General features: G+C 45.4%; 1 protein-coding gene across 1 annotated transcript in view; it reads right to left on the reverse strand.

Annotated features, from left to right (window-relative positions):
- Window positions 1–21,669, reverse strand: part of PXK (PX domain containing serine/threonine kinase like) — a 76,797-nt gene that overhangs the window by 5,335 nt on the left and 49,793 nt on the right. The window contains 7 exon segments of the mRNA XM_044253301.1: window positions 6,684–6,746; window positions 9,368–9,437; window positions 10,072–10,158; window positions 10,695–10,772; window positions 17,009–17,057; window positions 20,190–20,268; window positions 21,536–21,653. Of these exon segments, the coding sequence (XP_044109236.1) occupies window positions 6,684–6,746; window positions 9,368–9,437; window positions 10,072–10,158; window positions 10,695–10,772; window positions 17,009–17,057; window positions 20,190–20,268; window positions 21,536–21,653 (544 nt within the window).

Consider the following 21,669-nt stretch of genomic DNA (forward strand, 5'->3'; position numbering starts at 1 on the left):
GAGGGGACACACGTCATTATTCAGATTTCAGTGTCTGTTAAGCAAATAGTAAGAGACAGCAAAATATTAGTCTGCACCACATGTTGATTCTTCTCGCTGCCAAGCTAAGACCCACTTCACCGCAAAATGCACTGGTTTGTAAACAAGACGGTGACTATTTTAGAACATGGAAAATAGGCTCAGACAGTAATCCGCGAGTCAACATGCTAACAGAGTTGCCAGAGAATCGCTTTCCTCTTCATACTTTTTTTCTGTGTCCCCGCCCCCAGAGCCATTTAGATGGGATTTTTTTGAAAGATTTTATTTATTTATTTGACAGAGAGAGATCACAAGTAGGCAGAGAGGCAGGCAGAGAGAAAGGGGGAAGCAGACTCCCTGCCAAGCAGAGAGCCCGATGTGGGGCTCGATCCCAGGACCCTGAGACCATGACCCGAGCCGAAGGCAGAAGCTTAACCCACTGAGCCACCCAGGTGCCCCTAGATGGGATTTTTATGTTTATAAGCACAACACTCACTTCAGAAGACCTGTGAAGATTTTAATCCCCGCCCCCCACCAAAGTGGAGTGAGTACAGGAAGTGCAATTAGTTCTACTGCTAAATAAGGACAGCTAATCAAGAAGGGAGAAAAACTAGAACTCATCACTTTTCCTCAGATCTTCTATAATCTAAAATGGAGACCTGCCTTTTTAAAGCTGGGAAGAGCCTGAGCACAGGGTAGGTGGAAGGCAGAGTTCCTGGGCAGGGGCAAGTCACACCTCCCCCAAGGACACCTTCTACAGGCTGAATTTGGGCAGGGAGTGACATTTGCTTACTTGTGGCTATAAAACTATTAAAGAGAAAACAATCCAGGCAAACATGGCTCTTGTCTTCCTTTTAACTGACTAGATTCCAGGGTAAATGTGAAGGATAATGCTCTTCCTGACAGAATCCCAGAGTTCCTGATGAACGGGGAGAATCGCTTTGTCTGCAGAGGGGCTGGGCAGGATGAACACTCCCCAGAGACAGCTCTGGGAGGATGCTGGGGACACATTGCCCTGTGCCACCTCTACCCACACCAGCCTTACCCCCTTGGGCGTGGAGGTGGGGAAGGAGGGCTAAAAGAGGGCAGAAGAGCAGAGCCAACACACTCTTCAGAGAAACACTGAAGGCCGACCTGCTCATCCCAAAGATGGCAACTGCTTTGTGTGTGTGTGGAGGTTTCGAGAAAAAGAAGCAATTCTTATGGCCGGAGACACGGATTCTGAGCCAAGAATGGGTTTCAGACTTTCACCTGGCCAGACAGAGTCTGGAAATTCCCAACATTCTAAATAAATATATCTCTTTTTTGTGTCTTATTTATTCTCAACCATCCTTCCTATTATTCAAGCTTTCAGTCACTCTGTGCCCATAAGGCTCTGTTTTCCCTCGTCAGCTCTCTAGATTTGAAACTTCCCTCTCTCCCACTCATTCTGACACACTGAGTTTTCTATGAATTGCCAGCTTTCTCTCCAAAATGACTTCCTTTAAATTATTAGCTGCAAGCAAAAGGGCTAGAGTTCTCTTGCGGGTCATTCATGGCTTCCACTTTATAGCACATCGCCGCTTATAAAGCTTTGTGGTGTACCTAATCAAAACCAGGAATTCGGGATGCCTGGGTGGCTCAGTTGGTTAAGCAGCTGCCTTCGGCTCAGGTCATGATCCCAGCGTCCTGGGATCGAGTCCCACATCGGGCTTCTTGCTCGGCAGGGAGCCTGCTTCTCCCTCTGCCTCTGCCTGCCATTCTGTCTGCCTGTGCTCACTCTCTCCCCCTCTCTCTCTCTGATAAATAAATAAAATCTTTAAAAAAAAAACAACCAGGAATTCTTTTAGAAGTCAGCTTCAGAGAATGGAAATTACTTGTCCAAGGTCTCAGCTGTAAAGTGGCAGAGCTAGGACTCTGGCCCAGAGTGCTCCAACTCTACCTTCAGGGCTCTTTTCAGGCCACAGAGCAGTGTTCAACAGCACACACCCCTACCGTGCACCTGAGAGAACAGGCACTCGATCAAAACCAACCAGGTAGGGGCGCCTGGGTGGCTCAGGTCATGATCCCAGGGTGCTGGGATCGAGCCCCACATCGGGCTCTCTGCTCAGCAGGGAGCTTGCTTCCTCCTCTCTCTCTGCCTACTAGTGATCTCTGTCTGTCATATAAATAAATAAAATCTTAAAAAAAAAAAAAAAAACCAACCCAGAAAATGTTCAAGGTCGGAACCAAGTTTGGATCCTGGCTCTAGCATCCCCCACTTGACCTTGGTCAAAATCCCTTAACCTCGCTAGGGCCTCCGTTTTCTTTGCCTTTAAAATGGAGCTTTAGTAGGAACTACTCTCACTGGAAAGGAAGGTATTCATGGGGATTATATCAAACCATGACTTTAAATTACATAGAACAGTGCCTTGCACAAAGTAAATGCCTAAAATATGTTAGATATGCTTATTAAAAACAACAATAGTTGAGGGTCTCTTCTCTGTTAGCTTTCCCAAAACACACACACACAATAGCAAGACAACAGGCCTATCTACTCCCAAAGAGAGTGCCAGGGTGTATCTGTGTATGTGCGTGTGTGTGTGTGTGTGTGTGTGTGTATAAACTGGGACCTTCTAAACTACTCAGTTCTAGGAATACAAAGTGTAAACACAAGTTGGTGATATTTACCATGAAATAAGTCAGGACAAAGAGTTTTAAAGCTCTTGAAAGAGTGACTTTCCAGAGGCAGGAACTATAACCTTCAGCAGAAAAGAAAGGAATGGTCTCACTGAAAATATAAGAATCGAAGCAGAAGTTTTAGAGAATCTCACTCCTCCCAAAGGAATGAACAGCAGACCTAGGGAAATGGCATTTCTTCCATCAATCTGGTAAGGACCTCAGGAAGAGGAGCCATGGCAGGAAGGGCGGTAAGGAATGGGGGAGGCCCCAGCCCTTACCTGCTTGCTGGAGAGAGCTCATGAGAGGCAGACCGCTTAGCTTATAATCATATGTCCTTCTGCCCCATACTAAAAGTCACGGAGCCTAAGACCACCGTCAGCTACCACGAACGTGCTTAAGGCTGACATTTTTCGGGAGGAAGACAATGTGGCCAACGGAACTTGCCTAAGTTGATCTCTTGCTGAGCAAACAGGATCCCCAGTGGATTTACAGTATGCTTGATTAGAAGGGACAATGAGACAGTCTCCCCTTAATTCTGACCTTTTTGCCTTTGACAGAGGAGGGAGCCAACACCCAGACATGTAAAGTGATTCATCAAGGTCTCCTGATAAGGAACAGTGTAGTGAGGGCTTGTGTATGCCAGGTGCTGTTCTAACCCCACACACATGGAATGTGCTGGATCCTCATAAAAACTCCTGTAGGCAGGCACTGTTACTATCCTCACTGACAAATGAGAAAGCAGAAGCAAAAGGGAGGCCAACTGTCTTGCCCAAGGTCCCAGAACTAGCAAGTGTTCACCCTCAAGTTTAGGTTCCCTGGCCCAAAACATAGTTCCCAAGGGCTCCCAGATTGAGTTGAGAAGCTACCTTGAGCAGGAATTGTGAGTTGAATACTATCCTTGAAAGTGAAGATTTTTCCTTCCTTTATTGAGAAAACTACCTTTTATCATAAAGGTAGAAGACACTATTCTTCACTTAGTTCCCAGATAAACATGCCTTTTTTTTTTAATGATAAACTTGACCTAGAAATAAAGACATAAATTGGAGTAAATGTGATTCCAGCAACAAGATGGGCAGCGTGCAGAGAAGCAGTGAGAAAGATGAGCCCACTGAGAAGCTTGGCCTCCTGTCCTAGAAGGAGGATCAGTCTAGGCAGGGACTGACCAGCCAGAAGATGCCACCCGTAGGCTGGGTGTCTGCTCTCACCCAGCAGAGGCCTTGAAGGCAGGGCAAGCCCAGGCAAACCAGCAACAAGGATTTACCGAGCAGCAAATGGGCACAGCAGCACCAAGCCACTATCTGTGGCTCCCTTCTGCCTTGCACAGAACAGAAGCTGGTGCACTAGTTTTTCAGGTAGAGATTCTCTACTGAAAGAGGGGAAATACTGGGAGTAGAAAAATTACCAGAGTTGGACCCCAAGGAAAGCACTTGTTTAATAATGTCTATTTCTTGGAGTTCTTGAGAGGCACTGGAAAAAGGACTCCACACGAACTAGGGCCCTATTCATCCCTGTAACGCAGGACCAACCATGGTGTCCAGCACGTTGCAAGCTCTCATTCAACGCATCCTGAGTAACTGAATGAATAAACTCACCGTTGCTGGGTTGACAAGCGAATGCTTATCATTTTTAAGAGATGCATTACAGTAAGTGCCCAGCAGAGGTCAGAGTAGAGTCTTCAGGGCCGAGACCGTTCAGCAACAAATCATGAGAGGAGATAAAGGAAAGAAGCCAATAATTGCTGGGAACCTACCACCTCTGCCAGGCTTTGTGCTTGGGTCTTCACATGTTTTCCCGCTCAATCCTTACAACTCCCTTTCAGAACAGGTCCGATCAAATTCACAGTAAAGCCCCCTGCCGCTCCCACCCACCTCAACGTTTTTCCAACATTGCCTCCAATTACAAAAGATCCCTTCTTCTCTCATTCTAAAAATGTCCTCATCTCACGTAAACCTGCTACAGTATGAGACAGCTCGAATTCAAAACACAGGTAAAATCAGAGGGTTCACGAAAAAATCCAAATAGATTGATAATTCCCCAAGGCATTTAAAAATGAGAACTGGAAGTTAACTTCCCACAACCACTCTAATGCATACAGTAGGTGCTCTGTATAACTAAAGAGACATCTTGTGCATTAAAGAAGCATTTATGGATTCTCACTCTTCAATCAATTTCCTTCAAATGTCTAAGTGGTGTGAAATTAATATCCTTTCTTCCATTAAATGGCTGAACATGATCTGGGCAGTGGAGTTCCAGAAATTTCTGACTAGTCTATACAAGTCACCCCTACATAAGAGAGAGAAGACTGTATTCTTTCTTGAACAGTATTTGGGGGCTTTCTTGTAAAAGCTGCTCATAAAGTCGGCCAGGGAAAAAAATATCATTCCCATAAACCAGGAACTTGGATTCTCAAAACGGGTCCTGGCCCAGAACGCTCGGCAGCAAGCCACCAGGAACCATCCTCAGTCAGCAAGAGGAGATACCACCAGCCAGAAGTAAGCTGTGCAAACTATTCCCTTTACACTTGCTTGTCATTTTCTCAGGAAGGTCAGTTAGAAGATTTGAGAGCAGATGGGTAAAGTTCTTGATAGCTCCTGGGTGCTGCCTTAGGCCTTGATGAATATGGAACTGTCAACTCATAAATCAACCCCAGGCAGTGACCCTCCCTCCAGAGAGCTGCAGCAACTCTTCCAAGCAGAGCTGACAAGCTCTGAAAGGCAGAACCAGCTCCTCTGATGTTGAGAGCATCTGGTTCCCTTAAGAAGTGAAAAGAAATACTGGTCCACCAGTGTGTTTTTCTGAGGCATGCAAAATGGTCAGAAAAGAGATACTAATTCAAAAAAGAAAGAGGGAAAGAATTAGAGACTATTCTTATAAATATTCCTCAAGACCAATTCTTCCCATGTTTTTTTTCTTTTTTCATTTAAAAAAATTAATGTTTTATTTTTGAGAGCAGTTTTGGGTTTATAGAAAGTTGACCTGATAGTTACAGAAGTTCCCTACGGTTCCCCTCTTTTAAAAACCACTGATTTTTTTTGCTGTTTCTACAGTTCTGCCTCTTATAGAATATTATATAGCTGAAATCATAGAATATACAGTCTTTTCAGATTGGCTTCTTTCACTTAGCAATATGCCAGTTTTAACTCATTTCTTTTTAATGTTAATAATATTCCACCGTATGGATGTACCACAGTTTACTTACTGGAGGACATCTTGGTGGCTTCCAGCTTTTAGTGATTAGGAGCAAAGCTTCTATAAGCATTTGTGTGTAAGTTTCTGTGTGAACGTGAGTTTCAAGCTCATTAGGATAAAGACCTAGGAGCAGGCATGCTGGATCCTATGATAGTTCTGTGTTTAGTTTTAGAAATGAACCGCCGATTCTTCCAGAGTGGCCATGCTGTTTCGTGTTCTCAGCCGCGCCGAGTGACAGCCCCTGTTGCTCCACAACCTCACTGGTTTGGGGAATTGGGGCCATCCCATCAATGTTTTTTTTTTTTTCAAACCAAACTCATGGTAATCTGATTGAATTCGCAAGGGCAAAACAAAGGCCAGTTATAGCACGAATAGTCATCAGGAAAGCAGAAGCTGGGTGGTTCTATCGCTCCCACACCTGGGCATTTCACCAGTGCTGCTTGGTGACAAAACGACCTTGTGCCTGGGCTCCCCAAGGGGAGAGCTCTGGCAGGACAAGGTACCCCAGCAGCAGCACAACTGTTTCGATTGGCTCAGATCGGCTCAGCACGTACCAGGGCAAGATCTGATCTGAGGAGCCCAGCATGAGGCCTTTTAGCACGAGAGCAGGCTGGAGGTAGAGGGTGCCTGCTGCCTCTGAAACCAAATACTCCACTCCTCATGAAGTGGGACTTGGGACAGAGAGACTCTCAGCTCTCCCAGTGTGCACTCCCCAGGGGTTCCCTGGAGAAGGCTGACCCCTGCAATGCTTGTGCCTGGGCCAGAAGGCAAAGGGCCCCACTCCTCCTCCTGTTGGGTGAGAGGAGGGTGGCAGGGACTGTGGCTTCATCACTCACCTGCTGTAGAGGGTGGAGTCGGTGACGACGGGGATGTGAGAGGTGAGCTGGCCCCAGATCCTGCTAAGAGAAAACACAGACAAACCCTCCTGGGGACCAAAGACAGACATCTAGAATCTGGCCTGAGCGGGGTATCCACTGTTGTCTGAGGATCTGCACTTGGCTGAGTGGGTGGGTCTTATGGTAAAAGGTGGGGAGGGACAGAGAATTCAGAGCCTGGACCCAGTGACCACAGGGTTTCCCCCAGGGTGCAGGGTATGCTTCGTCCCCAGGCCACTAAGGGCTCCCTGCCACCCGCTGCCTTCTATGCCCTGCCTGGGTTGAAACAAACTCTGAGCTGTCGACAGCTTGTGCAACTGGCTCCTGACACAGCCTCTGCCCCTGCATAATGAATGACAAACGACAGTGGCCACAAGTGGTACAGGGGACAAAGTCATCCAGGGGAGGCCACTCTAGAGGAAGCAAGAATTCTCCACAGCATCCAACTGGCAGTGCTCTCTGCAGAAGTTCCATTTAATCAGCAGCTACGTTCAACTAGATAGGGTCAGCCTGTTTGGTTTGTGGATCTCCCAGGCCTCTTCTTAGATGAAATCCAGTAAGAACCCTTTTTTTCCATTAAAACAGCCTGCATATTCCCATATTCTCAGCATCCCCCCTTTGCTCAGGAGTCCCCAGAGAACATCCTGCTAGCCTGACACGAAAGCAGCCCAACGAGCAGAGAGGTTCCTACATAAGCCTTTCTGTGGCCACGGGAAGCCCCCTCCCCACCACAGAGGTCCTCTGGAGTGAGTGACCGAAGCTCCAGGGAGGGCCTCAATCAGGCCTCTGAGAAGCCTCCAACCATCACCTCACCCACCACCCACAGGACAGGCTGGGCACAGCACCGACACTGGGCGTGAGGAGAAACGTCCCAGTTAAACCACATCTCCCTCAAGTGGAGTGAGTAGCTTTTCCCTGTTCGCAATATTCTCTCACCTCCCTATAAACAGGAGAGGTGTTTTACTGAAAAATGAGGTAAAACCCAACACATCCTGTGTTTCCACTGCTTTCCAGTGCTGACGGAGATATGTAAAGGGGAGAAGATGGCATTTGTGATTCCAGTGGGGTCTGGAGATGATCTGTCCATTTCCACCAATGGCTACATGGCTTTCCTGAATTTCTTGAGGGCGTGGCGGGGTCCTGGGAGTCTGTGGAGTCTCATCCGGGTGCATGGGGCCCGGAGCCTTGCAGGCAGGCAGGGTCTCAGGAAGGTGGAAAACACTGAGCCAGGCTTTCTCTGCCTTCTAAGGAATGAGCCACTGGACAGAATCTGTCCAACATGCTGGGTGGAGACATGAGTCTCAGCCTAACGCTGATGATGACTGGCCCATATCCATTTCATCAACTGTGGAGAAAGGAGACCTCCAACTCTGGAACTGCCCACTGGCCAGAGCAGCGACTATCCCTGAGGAGCCGGCCTTGGTCTTCACTGGGGGCCTCCCCCACTTCTCTCCCTTCTGCAGCTCAAGTCTGCAGGCAGTGGTGTCAGCACATTCCCGCCTCTTCCTGAAGTCCACGACCCTCCCCCACAGCCCCGCTCCCGACTTCCAGCCCCTCCGGCACCGCCTGCTACCTCTGGCTGCAGCCGGTCCAGGACTTGCATCCTGTGTGCCCTGGCAGGCATCTCTTCACTGACTGTGCGGGGAAGACCCGAGCAGGCACGAGCTATGAACACCCTCCATGTCCTCCCTTCCTTCCACTTTTAAATGCTTCTGCCTCTTCATCCAGTTCTCCTGGCTCCTGCCTCCCAGGAAGAGATGGATGGGCTTCCTCTTCGGTGAGGCTGACAGCTGGGCTCCTGATCCTAACCTCTTGGCCTTCTGGCCTCCGGGTCGCTCTCTCTTGCACATCTCAGCTTCTCCCTCTCTGCTCAGCCCTTCTCCCATCTCAAAGTATACGCAGATATCCCTCAACCTAAAAAAACTTCCCCTCTCCTTGGCCCTCCAGGCTAAGCTGAAGCTGTGCAGGTTCGAATGAAGCCATGCCCTCTCTATGTGGAACTCTACCTCACAGATTCATAAGGTGGAAGAAAAAAAAAGATTCGTAGGATGCATAAGGTGGAAAAACTGAAGTCCCCAAAGGATCTTTCAATCTGGCCCTCATTTCCGAAGATGGAGATACTAAGGTCCACAGCCACCGGGGCTGGGCGAGGGGCAGCCAGGAGCGGGTGAGAGGACCATGCTCTGTGCCACCCCAGCCCTTCTGGAATGATACTCTTTGCCACCCCCGCCACCACACCCACACACTGTTCAGTGCTTTCCTCAACCCACGTATAAGGGCACTTCCTCCTACCCTGTAGGGACCAGAGTAGGGGGCAAGACTCAGGGTCGTTTCTATTCGAGAAGGTTCTACTAACAAACAGGAGGCCTCGTGTTGTTAGTTGGGTTGGTTTTTCATCCATGCCTCAAGCCCATCTTTGATCAAGTCTCACCATTAGTGCAGAGGCCGGGTTACCCCATAACCTCTGAGGATTCTTCAGCACATGAGTCCTGTGAGCCCGTGAATGCTGTCACAATTCTTTACTAGGGGCAGGGTTCTCTTGTTCCCTACACTGCTCAGTGTCTGGCCACTAGAAGCCAAAAACTCTTGACTCCTCATCCTGACCCTTGGGCCCGGAGGCCCCACCACAATCTATAACCAGTTACCTGAATTATTGGAGTTGCTGTATTTTGCTGAATGCTCTTCACTGTTCTCAACAGCAGATCGTTTTGACTTCTTTAAAAATAAGAGAGAGAGATGGAGGGCAGCAAAGGATAAACACACTGAAGCCGAGAGTTAAAACACAAATATTTTCCAGGCACACAGTGAAACTAGCTACATACGAGGTCATATTTGGCCTCATAACTTAATACGTTAAGAAGCCACGAGCCACAACCAAAAAGGGGAATAAAACCAAGAACGCTGAGTTTCCTATCTCAGGCCAGTCATTCTCCTCCATTACGTTAGGCTGTAATCATCCCAGCAAGCCAGGAAACTATACAGTCCATTTCTCCACTGATATTATGTGGTTCTTTTTTAAAAGCTGCATCAGTCATCTGGAAATAGTTTTAGCTTTCAAGGAGATATAGCACAGAATCTTGTCATTAACTAAATGTGCACTATTAACCTACAGCTTTCTTCACATGTAGCCAAGAATTCGCAAAGAGGGGGTGCCTGGGTGGCTCAGTTGGTTAAGCATCTGCCTTCGGCTCAGGTCATGATCTCAGCGTCCTGGGATCAAGCCTGGGCCAAGGGAGCCTGCTTCTCCCTCTCCCCGGCTCATGCTTTCTCTCTTTCTCTCATAAATAAAAAAAAATCTTAAAAAAAAAAAAAAAAGAATTCACAGAGAATCCAGAGACACCACGCTTACCTTTCGAGCTAAAATCTTTCTCTTCTTCCTTTCTTCTTCAGATCCATGGTGAGACTGAGCTCTTGTCAGTCTTCGATGCTGGTGAATCTTTGACAGACCACAATTCATCCCAAATGTAAGTGTATCCTACATCAGTGAAAATCTCTAACATGTTTTGCCAAATCAAGTTATTTTGGATGAAAATTTTGTCCTTTCTCAGCCTGTTGCCTCCAAGCCTGGATCTGGATGTCTGAGAGAAGAGTCTGCCAGAAGCTGAAGACCTTTCTCCCTTCCCCCTGTTCCTTACTGCCCTTTGCTCCTCTATGGAAGACAAGTGTGGCTCCTAGCACCTTCAGAGCAAGGACCACGTCTGCCCCCCACCTCTACCCTGCCTGCCCCAATCATAAAGGAAGACCATGTGTTATGGATGTGCTTGTCTCCCCCCACAGGCTCAGCACCTTGAGGGTAGGACTATGAAGTAATTGGCTACCTCACAGCATTGAGCATGCAGCCTGGTTCAGAGCAAGGATGCAGGAAATGTTTATGGAATGAACAACCAGTCAAAGGTAAGTCACTGTGAATACGGCGGCAAAGGATGGGGACACTAAAAGATCAAAAGCCATTAAGGAGCTAGTAACATGTACCTGTTTCTGTTCTTCAATTAGTCTTTTCTCTATACATTCTTTGGCGATTCTCAATGCCTCTTTTAACTTTGTGGGGATCTGAAAGAAGAGAAAGTACATAATCCACTGAATAAAATGGTCAGAGATTTTCTTAAGCCCTGGTTTTAATACAGGACTTAATTGGTTGGTTATCACGAAGGAGGGAGTCTGCAATAGAGCCAGGGGATGCCTGAGTGGCTCAGTGGGTTAAAGCCTCTGCCTTTGACTCAGGTCATCAACTCAGGGTCCTGGAATCGAGCCCCGCATTGGGCTTTCTGCTCAGCCGGGAGCCTGCTTCCCTTCCTCTCACTCTGCCTGCCTCTCTGCCTATTTGTGATCTCTGTCTGTCAAATAAATAAATAAAATCTTAAAAAAAAAAACAAAACCAGTCACAGGTACCCACTTGAATATTATCCATCCCCATCATGCTCACCGCAGTACCATTTTTTAGTAATGAATATATGAAACATGTAAATAAACATGACATGTTCCAAGTAACTCAAATAACTCAAGGGGCCCCAAATGGCAAAACAATCTTGAAACAGAAGATCAAAATCGGAGGCATCACACTTCTCGATTTCAAAATATATTACAAAATTACAATAATCAAAATAATGTCCTATTGGCATACAGACAGATACATGGACCAAGAGGACAGAATAGAGAGCCTAGAAATAAAACTCTCATGTGGTAGAAGGTGAAATGATATTTGAGCAGGGTGCCAAAAATACATGGTGAGAATGGACAGTGTCTTCAATAAACAGTGCTAGGAAAATGGAATGTGAAAGAATGAAGCTGGACCCTCACCTTATGCCATGTGCAAAAATTAACTCAAAACTGGATAGAAAAAAAAAAAAACTGGACAGAAGTCCTGAAACTATAAAACTCCTAGAACACAACAGAAGCTTTAAGATACTGGATCTAACAATGATTTTGGATAAAACCCCAAAAGCACAGGCAAAAAAAGCAAAAACAGACAAAGAGAACTTTTTGGAAACTTCTGCATATCAAAGGAAATGATCAATAGAGTAAAAAGGAACCTATGGTACGGGAGGAAATAATTGGGAATCATATATTTAACAAGGGGTAAGAGCCAAAATATACAAAGAACTCTTATAACCTGACAAAAGGAAATAGATAACCTGATGGGGAAAAAAATAGATGATACCAGAATAAAGCTTGAAAAAAAAAAGATTAGAAAATCTAAGAGGAAAATAAAACAAAAAACAGGCAAAGGACCTGAAGAGACATTTCCTCAAAGAAGATGTAACAATGGGCAACAAGTGTATGAAAAGATTAATCAACATCTCTCATTAGAGGAATGTAAATCGAAACCATGCTGAGATACCACCTCACACACATTAGGATGGTCATTATTGCAAAAGCAGAAAATAACAAGTGTTGGCGAGGACAGGGAGAAATTGGAGCCCTCGTGCACTGACAGTGGGACCATAAAATGGTGTGGCTACTGTGGAAGACACCAGAAAGTTTCTCAAAAGGCTAAAAATAGAAATACCACATGATCCGGCAATCTCACTTCTGGGTACATATCCCAAAGACTGGAAAGCAGGGTGATGAAGAGATACGTGCACACCCAAGTTCACTGCATTATTCACAACAGCTGAGAGGTGAAAAAAGCTCAAATGTCCATCGATAGAGGAATGGATAAACAAAATGTGGTATGTGCATACAGTGGAATAGTATTCAGCCTTCAAAAAGAAAAGAGAAGAAAAGAAATCCTGGGGAACCTGAATGGCTCAGTGGGTTAAGTGTCTGCTTTCGGTTTGGGTCATGATCCCCGGTCCTGGGATAGAGCCCCACATCAGGCTTCCTGCTCAGCAGGGAACTTGCTTCTCCCTCTCTCTTTGCTCTCTCCCTCTCTCTCAAATAAATAAATAAAATCTTAGAAAAAAAAAAAGAACATCTTGTCACATGAACACAGAGGACATTACACTGAGTGAAATGAGCCAGTCACAAAAGAACAAATACTGTAAGCTTCCGGGTATATAAGCCATCTGAAAGAGTCAAAGTTATGGAAGCAGAAAGAAGTGTATTTGCCAAGGGCTGGGGGTGGGTTAACGGGGAGCTGTCTGATGGGTCTTGAGTTTCAGTTACTGATATAAAAACGTTCTAGGAGTATGTTACACAACAAATGTGAACACAGTTAACACTGCTAAAGTGTATACTTAAAAATGGTTAAGAGGGGGGCGCCTGGGTGGCTCAGTGGGTTAAGCCTCTGCCTTTGGCTCAGGTCATGGTCTCAGGGTCCTGGGATCGAGCCCCATGTGGGGCTCTCTGCTCAGCAGGGAGCCTGCTTGCCCCCCCTCTCTGCCTGCCTCTCTGCCTACTTGTGATCTCTCTCTGTCAAATAAATAAATAAAACCTTTTTAAAAAAATGGTTAATAGGATAACTTTTATGTTTTTTTATCATAATGAAAATAAAAAATATATACACCTTATTGGAACACACACAAACCAATTAATTGTCATATTTTATAACTTCAGAGAAATTTTCTCTGTGAAAGATTTATTTTCTGTATTTCATAAGCTTAAGCTTTTTCCTGCTGGAAGGTATTCTTTTTTTTTGAGAGCTCGAGGGTGGAGCAGAGGGAGAGAGAGAATCCTAGGCAGGCTACAGCACAGAGCCCTATGGGGCTTGATCCCACAACCCTGAGATGATGAGCTGAGCCGAAATCAAGAATTGGATGCTCAATGGACTGAGCCTCGCAGGCGCCCTCTGCCAGAAAATACTCTTCCGGAAGATACTCTTCTAGTCTGGTACCTGGTATGCTTCTGACCTCTTGTTTCTTCAGGCCTGGGAAACAGACAGCTGGAACATGTTGAACTTTTTGTCTCTATTCTTCTTCTTCCTCTTCTTTTTTTTAAGATTTTATTTATTTGACAGACAGAGATCACAAGTAGGCAGAGAGGCAGGCAGAGAGAGAGGAGGAAGCAGGCTCCTTGCTGAGCAGAGAGCCCGATTTGGGGCTCGATCCCAGGACCCTGGGTTCATGACCTGAGCCGAAGGCAGAGGCTTGAACCCACTGAGCCATCCAGGCGCCCCTGTCTCTATTATTCTTTTAAAAATTAAAATTTAAAAAACTTTGAATAGGTAATATGGTTCAAAATTCAAAGATATGAAAGGATACATACACAGTAATGAGTCTGCCAATGTGTTCTCCTTCATGGAGGCAACAAATGTCACCAGTTTCTTGTGTATCTTTCCAGAAAGAATGTACATACACAAGAAATTAACCTTGATTTTTAAATCACATTGTCATTGTTGCACAGACTCTCTGGTTCAGAGAAAGAACAAGGTCTAGTAATAATTCCTAGGCTGGACAGGGTTGGGGAGAGCATATTTATTTACAAGGCCAAATGTATTTCCTGGGGAGTTTCAGTGAAGAAGAGATGGATTTAAATGTTTTTCTTTCCTACTTCAGATTCAAACAAGCTATTTTTGTCAAACTCCTCTGACTGGCAAAACAGGACAAAGGAAAATGTTTTCCTCTCCCGTACAATCTTCTGACCCCACCTTGTTTTTGTTTTTCCTAAACGGAATTTCATCATAATAATATCACACGTTCTTCTGGAATATGGAGAGGAGGAAGAATCCCCCTTCATCCTACTGCCCAGAACAGAACTGACCTTGAGCCCTAAGGAGAGCCAGTCCTGCCCACCGACGCTGCCCAGGTGCCCATGTCTCTATTATCTCAGTTGACCAAGAACAATAAACAGGTGTTACTCACCAGTTGTACACACTGAGTAAACATCAACTCAAAGACCAGGCCCATAGATGAGAGATCTCAAATAAGGGTTGTTTTGCTCCCTTCCCTCTCTAGGGAACATTTGCCGATTTTTGGAGACATTTTTTATCATCACAATGCCTGGGGTGGAAGGGAAGTGCTGTTTGCATCTAGTGGGTACAGGCCAGGGAAGTTGCTTAATGTCCGACAATGCACAAGACCGCCCCCACAACAAACAACTATCTGATCCAAAATGTCAAATGTCGTGTATGATGGGACACCTGGGTGGCTTAGTCAGTTAAGCATCTGCCTTTGGCTCACATCACGATCCCAGAGTTCTAGGGTCAAGCTCCCCATGGGGCTTCCTGCTTAGTGGGGACTCTGCTTTTCCCTCTCCCTGCTGTTCTCCCTGCTTGTGCTTTCTCTCTGACAAATAAATAAAATCTTTAAAAAAATGTCATGTTTGAGAAAAGCAGCCATAGATAAATGGCTAGTATAAAAAAAGCGAAGTAAGGCATCATCCTGAGTTTTTTTGGGTTCTAAAACCCCTACTCGTCCCATGATACCACATGACACTGCCACTTCCCAGGATTTTCCTTGCTGACTTTCTGCTAGACAAGGTATTCTTTTTACACATTGTATTTTTATCTTGCTTGTCTTTCCACCTTAGCCCAAATAGTCGTTTTCCATGCTACTACAATGTCTTTAAAAATTTTACTTTCATTAGATATAAAACATTTTGTCAAACAGATACACCATAAATTCTTAAATTAGTCCCTCATTTTAGAATATTTAGATTGTTTTCAAGTACTCACTTTGGCAGCACAGATACTAGAATGTTTTCAAATTTTCACTATTATAAACTCTGTACCTAAACTTCCATTATAAAATTAATAAGCCACATTCATTACAACATAGAAGATATAGTCGATATTTTAATGACTTTGTGTGGTGACAGATGGTAACTACAGTTATTGTTGGGATCATTTCATAATACATAAAAAATATCAAATCACTTTGATGTACACAAACTAAGAGGATATTGCACGTTATCTGTATGTCAATTAAAAGAAATACTGTATCTTCTCTTGTTTGATTAAAAAAAGCACTAACTTGACACACAGATGGCCAACGTCTAATGAGAAGATGCTCAACATCACTAATCACGGAAATGCAAATCAAAACCACAGGAGGTATCACCTAACATCTGTTGCAACAGCTAGTATCACGAAGACAAGATAACTGCTGGCGAGGATGTGGAGAAAAAAGAAACCTTTATACTATAGGTGGAGATGTAAATAGGGAAAATAGTATGAAGGCTCCCCAAAAAATTAAAAATAGAACTACCAAATGATCCAGCAATTCCACTCTGGCTATTTATCTGAAGGATATGAAAACACTGAATCAAAAAGATAAGCACTGGGGTGCCTGGGTGGCTCAGTGGGTTAAAGACTCTGCCTTTGGCTCAGGTCATGATCCCAGGGTCCTGGGATCAAGCCCCCGCATCAGGCTCTCTGCTCAGCAGGGAGCCTGCTTCCTCCTCTCTCTGCCTACTGTGATCTCTGTCTGTCAAATAAATAAATAAAATATTTAAAAAAAAGAGATATGTACTTCCATGTTCACTGCAGCATTATTTATACCACGACATGGAAACAATGGTTGTCTAAGTGTCTATCAGTCGATGAATAGATTAAGAAAATGTGGGTATACACAATGGAATATTACTTGGCCATAAAAAAGGAAGTCTTGGGACACCTGGGTGGCTCAGTCGGTTAGGCAGCTGCCTTCCGCTCGGGTCTTGGTCCCCGGGTCCTGGGATCAAGTCCCACATCGGGCTCCCTGCTCAGTGTGCAGTCTGCTTCTCCCTCTCCTTCTGCCTCTCCCCCTGTTCCTGCTCACTTGCACTCTCTCTCAAATAAATAAATAAAATCTTTAAAAAAAAAAAAAGGATATCCTTCCATTTGCAACAACATGAATGGAGCTTGGGGGCATTATGCTAAGTGAAATAAGTTAGAGAGAGAAAGACGAATACCATATGATCTCATTTATATGTGGGCTCTAAAACCAAAACCAAACCTGAACTCATAGAGAACACACTGTTCACAGAGAACAGAATGGTGGTTGCCAGGTCAGGAGGGTGGGGCAGATAAAACAGGTGGAGGGGGCAAAAGGTACAAACTTCCAGTCCCAAAATAAGTTAAGTCATAGGGACATAATGTACAGCATGGTGACTATTAAGATACTATATTGTATACTTTAAAGTTGCTAAGAAAGTAAATCTTTTTTTTTTTTTAAGAAAGTAAATCTTAAAAATTCTCACCACAAGAAGTAAAGAATTTTAACTATATATAGTGACAGATGTTAACTAGACTTACTGTGGAGATGACTTCATAATGTACACGAATATCAAGTCATTATGTTGTTGGACATCTCAGACTAACATAATGTGGCATGTCAATTCTACTTCAATAATTTTTTTAAAAGCACTAAGTTTCAACATCAACTTATATATGTCACAAACCAAAAAAAAAATGGTATGATTTGCTTTACCTTAAACTGTGGCTTTTCAGAAGTGGTTAGTAAAACATCACTGAATAATCTGTTAAGAAAAGAAATAAACAAAATCTTTCTTAAGCCAGATGTCCTCTCAGAACAGGATCAAAACAGGATGAGACATCTTTAGGCCATGAGGTTCCCACGTCCCCCAGCCCTGGCCCAGTCCACCATTTCATGCTGATCGACACACTCAAAGTTTACAGGCCACCCAATGTGACCACAGAAAAAGCTCAGCACCTCCTCACTGCCCCCCAGTATCAGAGGTGGTACCAAGGAGAGACTGGGTCAGCCCCGTACTGAAGACTATTTCCCCACATGGCAGGGCAACGGTCCTCTTATGCTATAGAATAAAGTAATAAACACTTTTAAAACTTAGTTTTGTAAATTATTATATTATTATATTGCAAATAATTATGCAGTAGATATTTCTAAACAGAATAACCAAATTTCCCCCTTTTTTATTAAACCCAAGAAAAGGATAAAATTTATTCTGTGGGGGGCACAGTCAGTTAAGTGTCTGACTCTTGGTTTCAGCTCAGGTCATGATCTCCGGGTCGTGAGATTAAGCCCTATACGGGGCTCCATGCTCAGTGTGGAGTCTGCTTAAGATGCTCTCTCTCTCTGTCTCCCTTGTCCTCTGCCCCTCCCCCCTGCTCTCACGCTATCTCTCTCTTAAATAAATAAATCTTTTAAAAAAATTATTCTAGAGCTCAGTAAAATAAAAATGTTAAGTAGAAAGACACTGTTCTGATTGGAATCTAACAAGAAAATAATTTTCTTCTAAGAAGTATTTCTTATATTCTCTTTAAAAAAAAAAAACAAAAACCTGGGGTGCCTGGGTGGCTCAGTGGGTTAAAGCCTCTGCCTTCAGCTCAGGTCATGATCTCAGGGTCCTGGGATCAAGCCCTGTATCAGGGTCTCTGCTGAGCAGAGACCCTGCTTCCCCCTCTCTCTCTGCCTGCCTCTCTGCCACTTGTGATCTCTCTCTGTCAAATAAATAAATAAAATCTTAAAACAACAACAAACCAGGGGGCTCTGGGTGGCTCAGTTGTTAAGCATCTGCCTTCAGTTCAGATCATGATCCCAGGGTCCTAGCATTAAGCCCCACATCAAGCTCTCTGCACAGCGGGAAGCCTGTTTCTCCCTCTCCCATTCCCCCTGCTTGTTTTCCCTCTCTCTGTCAAATAAATAAACTAAATAAATAAATAAAATCCTTTTTTAAAAAAAGGCAGCTTTTAGAGTATATCAATTCTCTCTTCCAAAATTATGTGACTAGAAACAACAGCATGAGGAATTCTGAGCTACTTCGGCTAAGAAAGTTTGGGGAATTTACATGGCTGCTTGGGCAGTGCCCCCATGGCTCTGCAGGAGCCTTGCCTTGAGGAGTCCCCTTTTTAAAAAACAGGATATACTTCACAAGTAGAAATGATACGGTTAACTTTTCCCCACAATGCTCCCTGGGCAGCTCTGGCAGTAGAGACAGAACTCTCCCCATCAAGGGCACAGGCCCATTTACTTCCAGAAAACGCATTTTAACTGAACAGAGTTCACGACTCTTCAAGTATTCTTCTCAAGACTGAAGGCCGCAGGGTAGAAAGAACTCAGTGAGGAAAAAACAATGTGGCTTCCCTTTAGACTTGGATGGCTGGGAGGAGAATGGAAGAGGTTTGGACCATGGGGGCTACAAACGCAAACCCAAGTACATCAGCATGAATCCGGGTTGTTCCCCAACTACAAAGGCTTTTTATTTTATTTATTTTTTATTATTTTTTAAAGATTTTATTTATTTATTTGAGAGACAGAGATCACAAGTAGGCAGAGAGGAAGGCAAACAGAGAGGCAGAAGCAGGTTCGCTGCTGAGCAGAGAGCTCAATGCAAGGCTGGATTCCAGGACCCTGGGATCATGACCTGAGCTGAAGGCAGAGGCTTTAACCCACTGAGCCACCCTGGCACCCCAAAGGCATTTTCTTTTAAAGTGAGTTTGTGCGAAAATTGTTTCCTTTTCCTAATTGGGTCTATTCTTCCATATTCACACTGTTATTAAAGGTGGCTGCTTGGGAGAGGAACACACCAGTGTCAGCTGAACTTTAAAAGGTCATATCCATGGGCAGGGGCAGGTCGGGGGAGGCGTCAGGGGTTGGGGCAGCTCCCACACTCTCTAACGGCATGGAGCTCCTCTGAGCTCTGGCCTTACGCATTCAAGCTAAGCCCTGCCCTGCTTCCCCGCATCACTGTTTCCTGAGAACATCTGCTATGTGGCAAGCTGGCACAGATGACGCACTGGGTGTGCCGCGGATATGTGCCACTCACAAAATAGATGCTGAATCAATAGTCATCATGACTAACAGTCGCGAAGCACTACACCAGGAATCGCTTCATTCACTCCTCCCAACGATCCTCTCTGATGGGGCCCACTACCAGTCCTATTTCCCAGACGGGCAGCCTCAGCTTCCAGATGCAGAAAAGCTGCCCCAGGTCACCCTCCCCACCCATTAGTGGGGAGGCTGGGTGCACCCCCAGCTCTGTCTGACCTCAGACACACCCTTCTCAGCCAGGCTGCTGCGCTCTCCAAGAAGGGACAGAAAGCACAGCTACAGGCAAGGCCCTGCAGCACTATTTCGATGGTCCTGATGAACTAGTCATAACCTAGTCTAAGGGAGAATAACCCAGTCTAAGAGAGAACGTCTTCTGCGCTCCAAGCCCGTAACACAATGCCTGGTACAAGTTAAATGTGTAACCCATGCTACCCAGGGAGCAGAGGAACAAAGGTGCATGGGGGGGGGCCAGAAACCCGCTGCCCTCCTCCTGGAGGGCACAACCAGCCACAGCTGAGGGCCAGCTGGTGCGCGGAACAGGGCCCCGAAGGACAGTGCTCCAGCGGGCTGTCCGTCAGAATGTTCTAAGTGGGGGTGGGCGGGGGGGCACATGTACACACACATGATGCTAACATCGACAGGGAGAGACACACGTGAAGATGCGGACATCAAGGGACAGCGATCAGACCACGGCAGCGGACAGCTCATGATATCATGCTGCAAGCGACCGACAACAAGCATGTCCCTTCGACTCCGCAAGGACCACACCTGAGTCTACTATGGCGCCAGGCCCCTGGCTTCGTGGTCCAGCGTTCTACACAGTTAGGAAGGTGACAAACAAGGCGTGTGATTGACTTACGGCATCTGTAAGAGCCGGGAGACGGCAGGCATACCGTTTTTACAGGCTTCACAAGACAGCGTGGACTCCAACACGGCCACTTGAAATGAACAGATACACATTTTAGTTCCACAGAACATGCTGGCAAATCCGCTTGGTGATGAAAAGTTTGACACCACTTTGCAACAACTGTCTGCAGGCTGATCAGGACGGTGTCAAAACTCTTCACGCACAGACAGATGGCATACATGGGGGAGGGGAATGTTGGCAACACCATGTTACCGATGGCTCAAAATAAATGGTTCAGAAACCACATGCTGATAGAAAGCTAAATATATTTTCAAAGATAATTGGAGGAAGGATTCCAGATATCATTCATAGAAGTGTTTGCTCTCTTCAAAGAAGAGTAAACACTGCACAGAAAATTCTGAACTTGGAAAACATTTTGCTGCTTGCTTTCTTTTTAATCAAAACTGGCACACAAAATGCCAATTGTTGACGTCTCACCATCCAACACCTTGGATGATGTAAACAAAAACAGCCAGATTTTTCTACTCACAGGTCACTGTTCAGTTTCAGCTGTTCACACTCAACACAGGCCCAGTAGTCTTGGGGCCTGTACTCTTGAACCACTAATTTGACACAAAACTAGCATTTGGTGGGGGGTTAACTTGCACATCTCATAGGCTCAGTGGTCCAAGAGCTACCCTTCCCTCCCCTCTTGGTATTGCTCTAACAGTGAGTTCTGGGCAGGCTATAGATGGGATGAAAAGGTCCCTGGATAAGTCTGCATCAGTCCCCATGTCCCGCTCCCAAAAGCGTCTCCCACCTGTCCTCTGGCCCTCCTCAGTCCCCTAAGTAAGGCTGGAAGAACGCCAGGATCCAATCTGCCAGGTGTCTATATTGCTGCCTCCCTTTCCCTGCTCTCGGCCTGCCAGCCTTTTATCTACCAGATGTCCAGCCCGCGGCTCTCTTGTCCCTTGCAAGTCCCACTCCAGCCTTGGTCTGGCCCTTGACACCTGTCCCAGTTGAAAGGCTGGCTTCAATTTGCCTGCTCCTAGCTTCTGCTTCTATATCAGACTTGATCTGGGCAGATTTCTCTTTACAACCTCCTGGTTCCAAAATTTGAATGCAGTTACAGTATGTTTCCTGAGGTTTTAGATAGCCCGACAAATGGACAAACCATCTGAATTTTTAGTGAGGTTAATTTAAATAAATCACTCAGACCTGGTTTACTTTTATAAACTGGATTTGGCTGGCTATGGAACATGGCAACTTCCTCTGGGTCCTTCCTGGACTTTGGAAAGGGGGTAAGTAGCTCTGTGGACTACCGGGGCCCATAAGACTCTTTCAAAGCCCGTACTGACCCACAGCCATAGATGGTGCAGGAGGGAAGGAATCTACAGGCACTGAGTCTGGTGGTCTTCCATAAGTCATTTCATACAGTAAGTGGCCAAAGCAGTGGACGTCCACGCTTTCCAATGTCTGTGGAAGACAAGAG

This window comes from Neovison vison, chromosome 6, assembly GCF_020171115.1.
Source record: "Neovison vison isolate M4711 chromosome 6, ASM_NN_V1, whole genome shotgun sequence".
NCBI lineage: Eukaryota > Metazoa > Chordata > Mammalia > Carnivora > Mustelidae > Neogale > Neogale vison.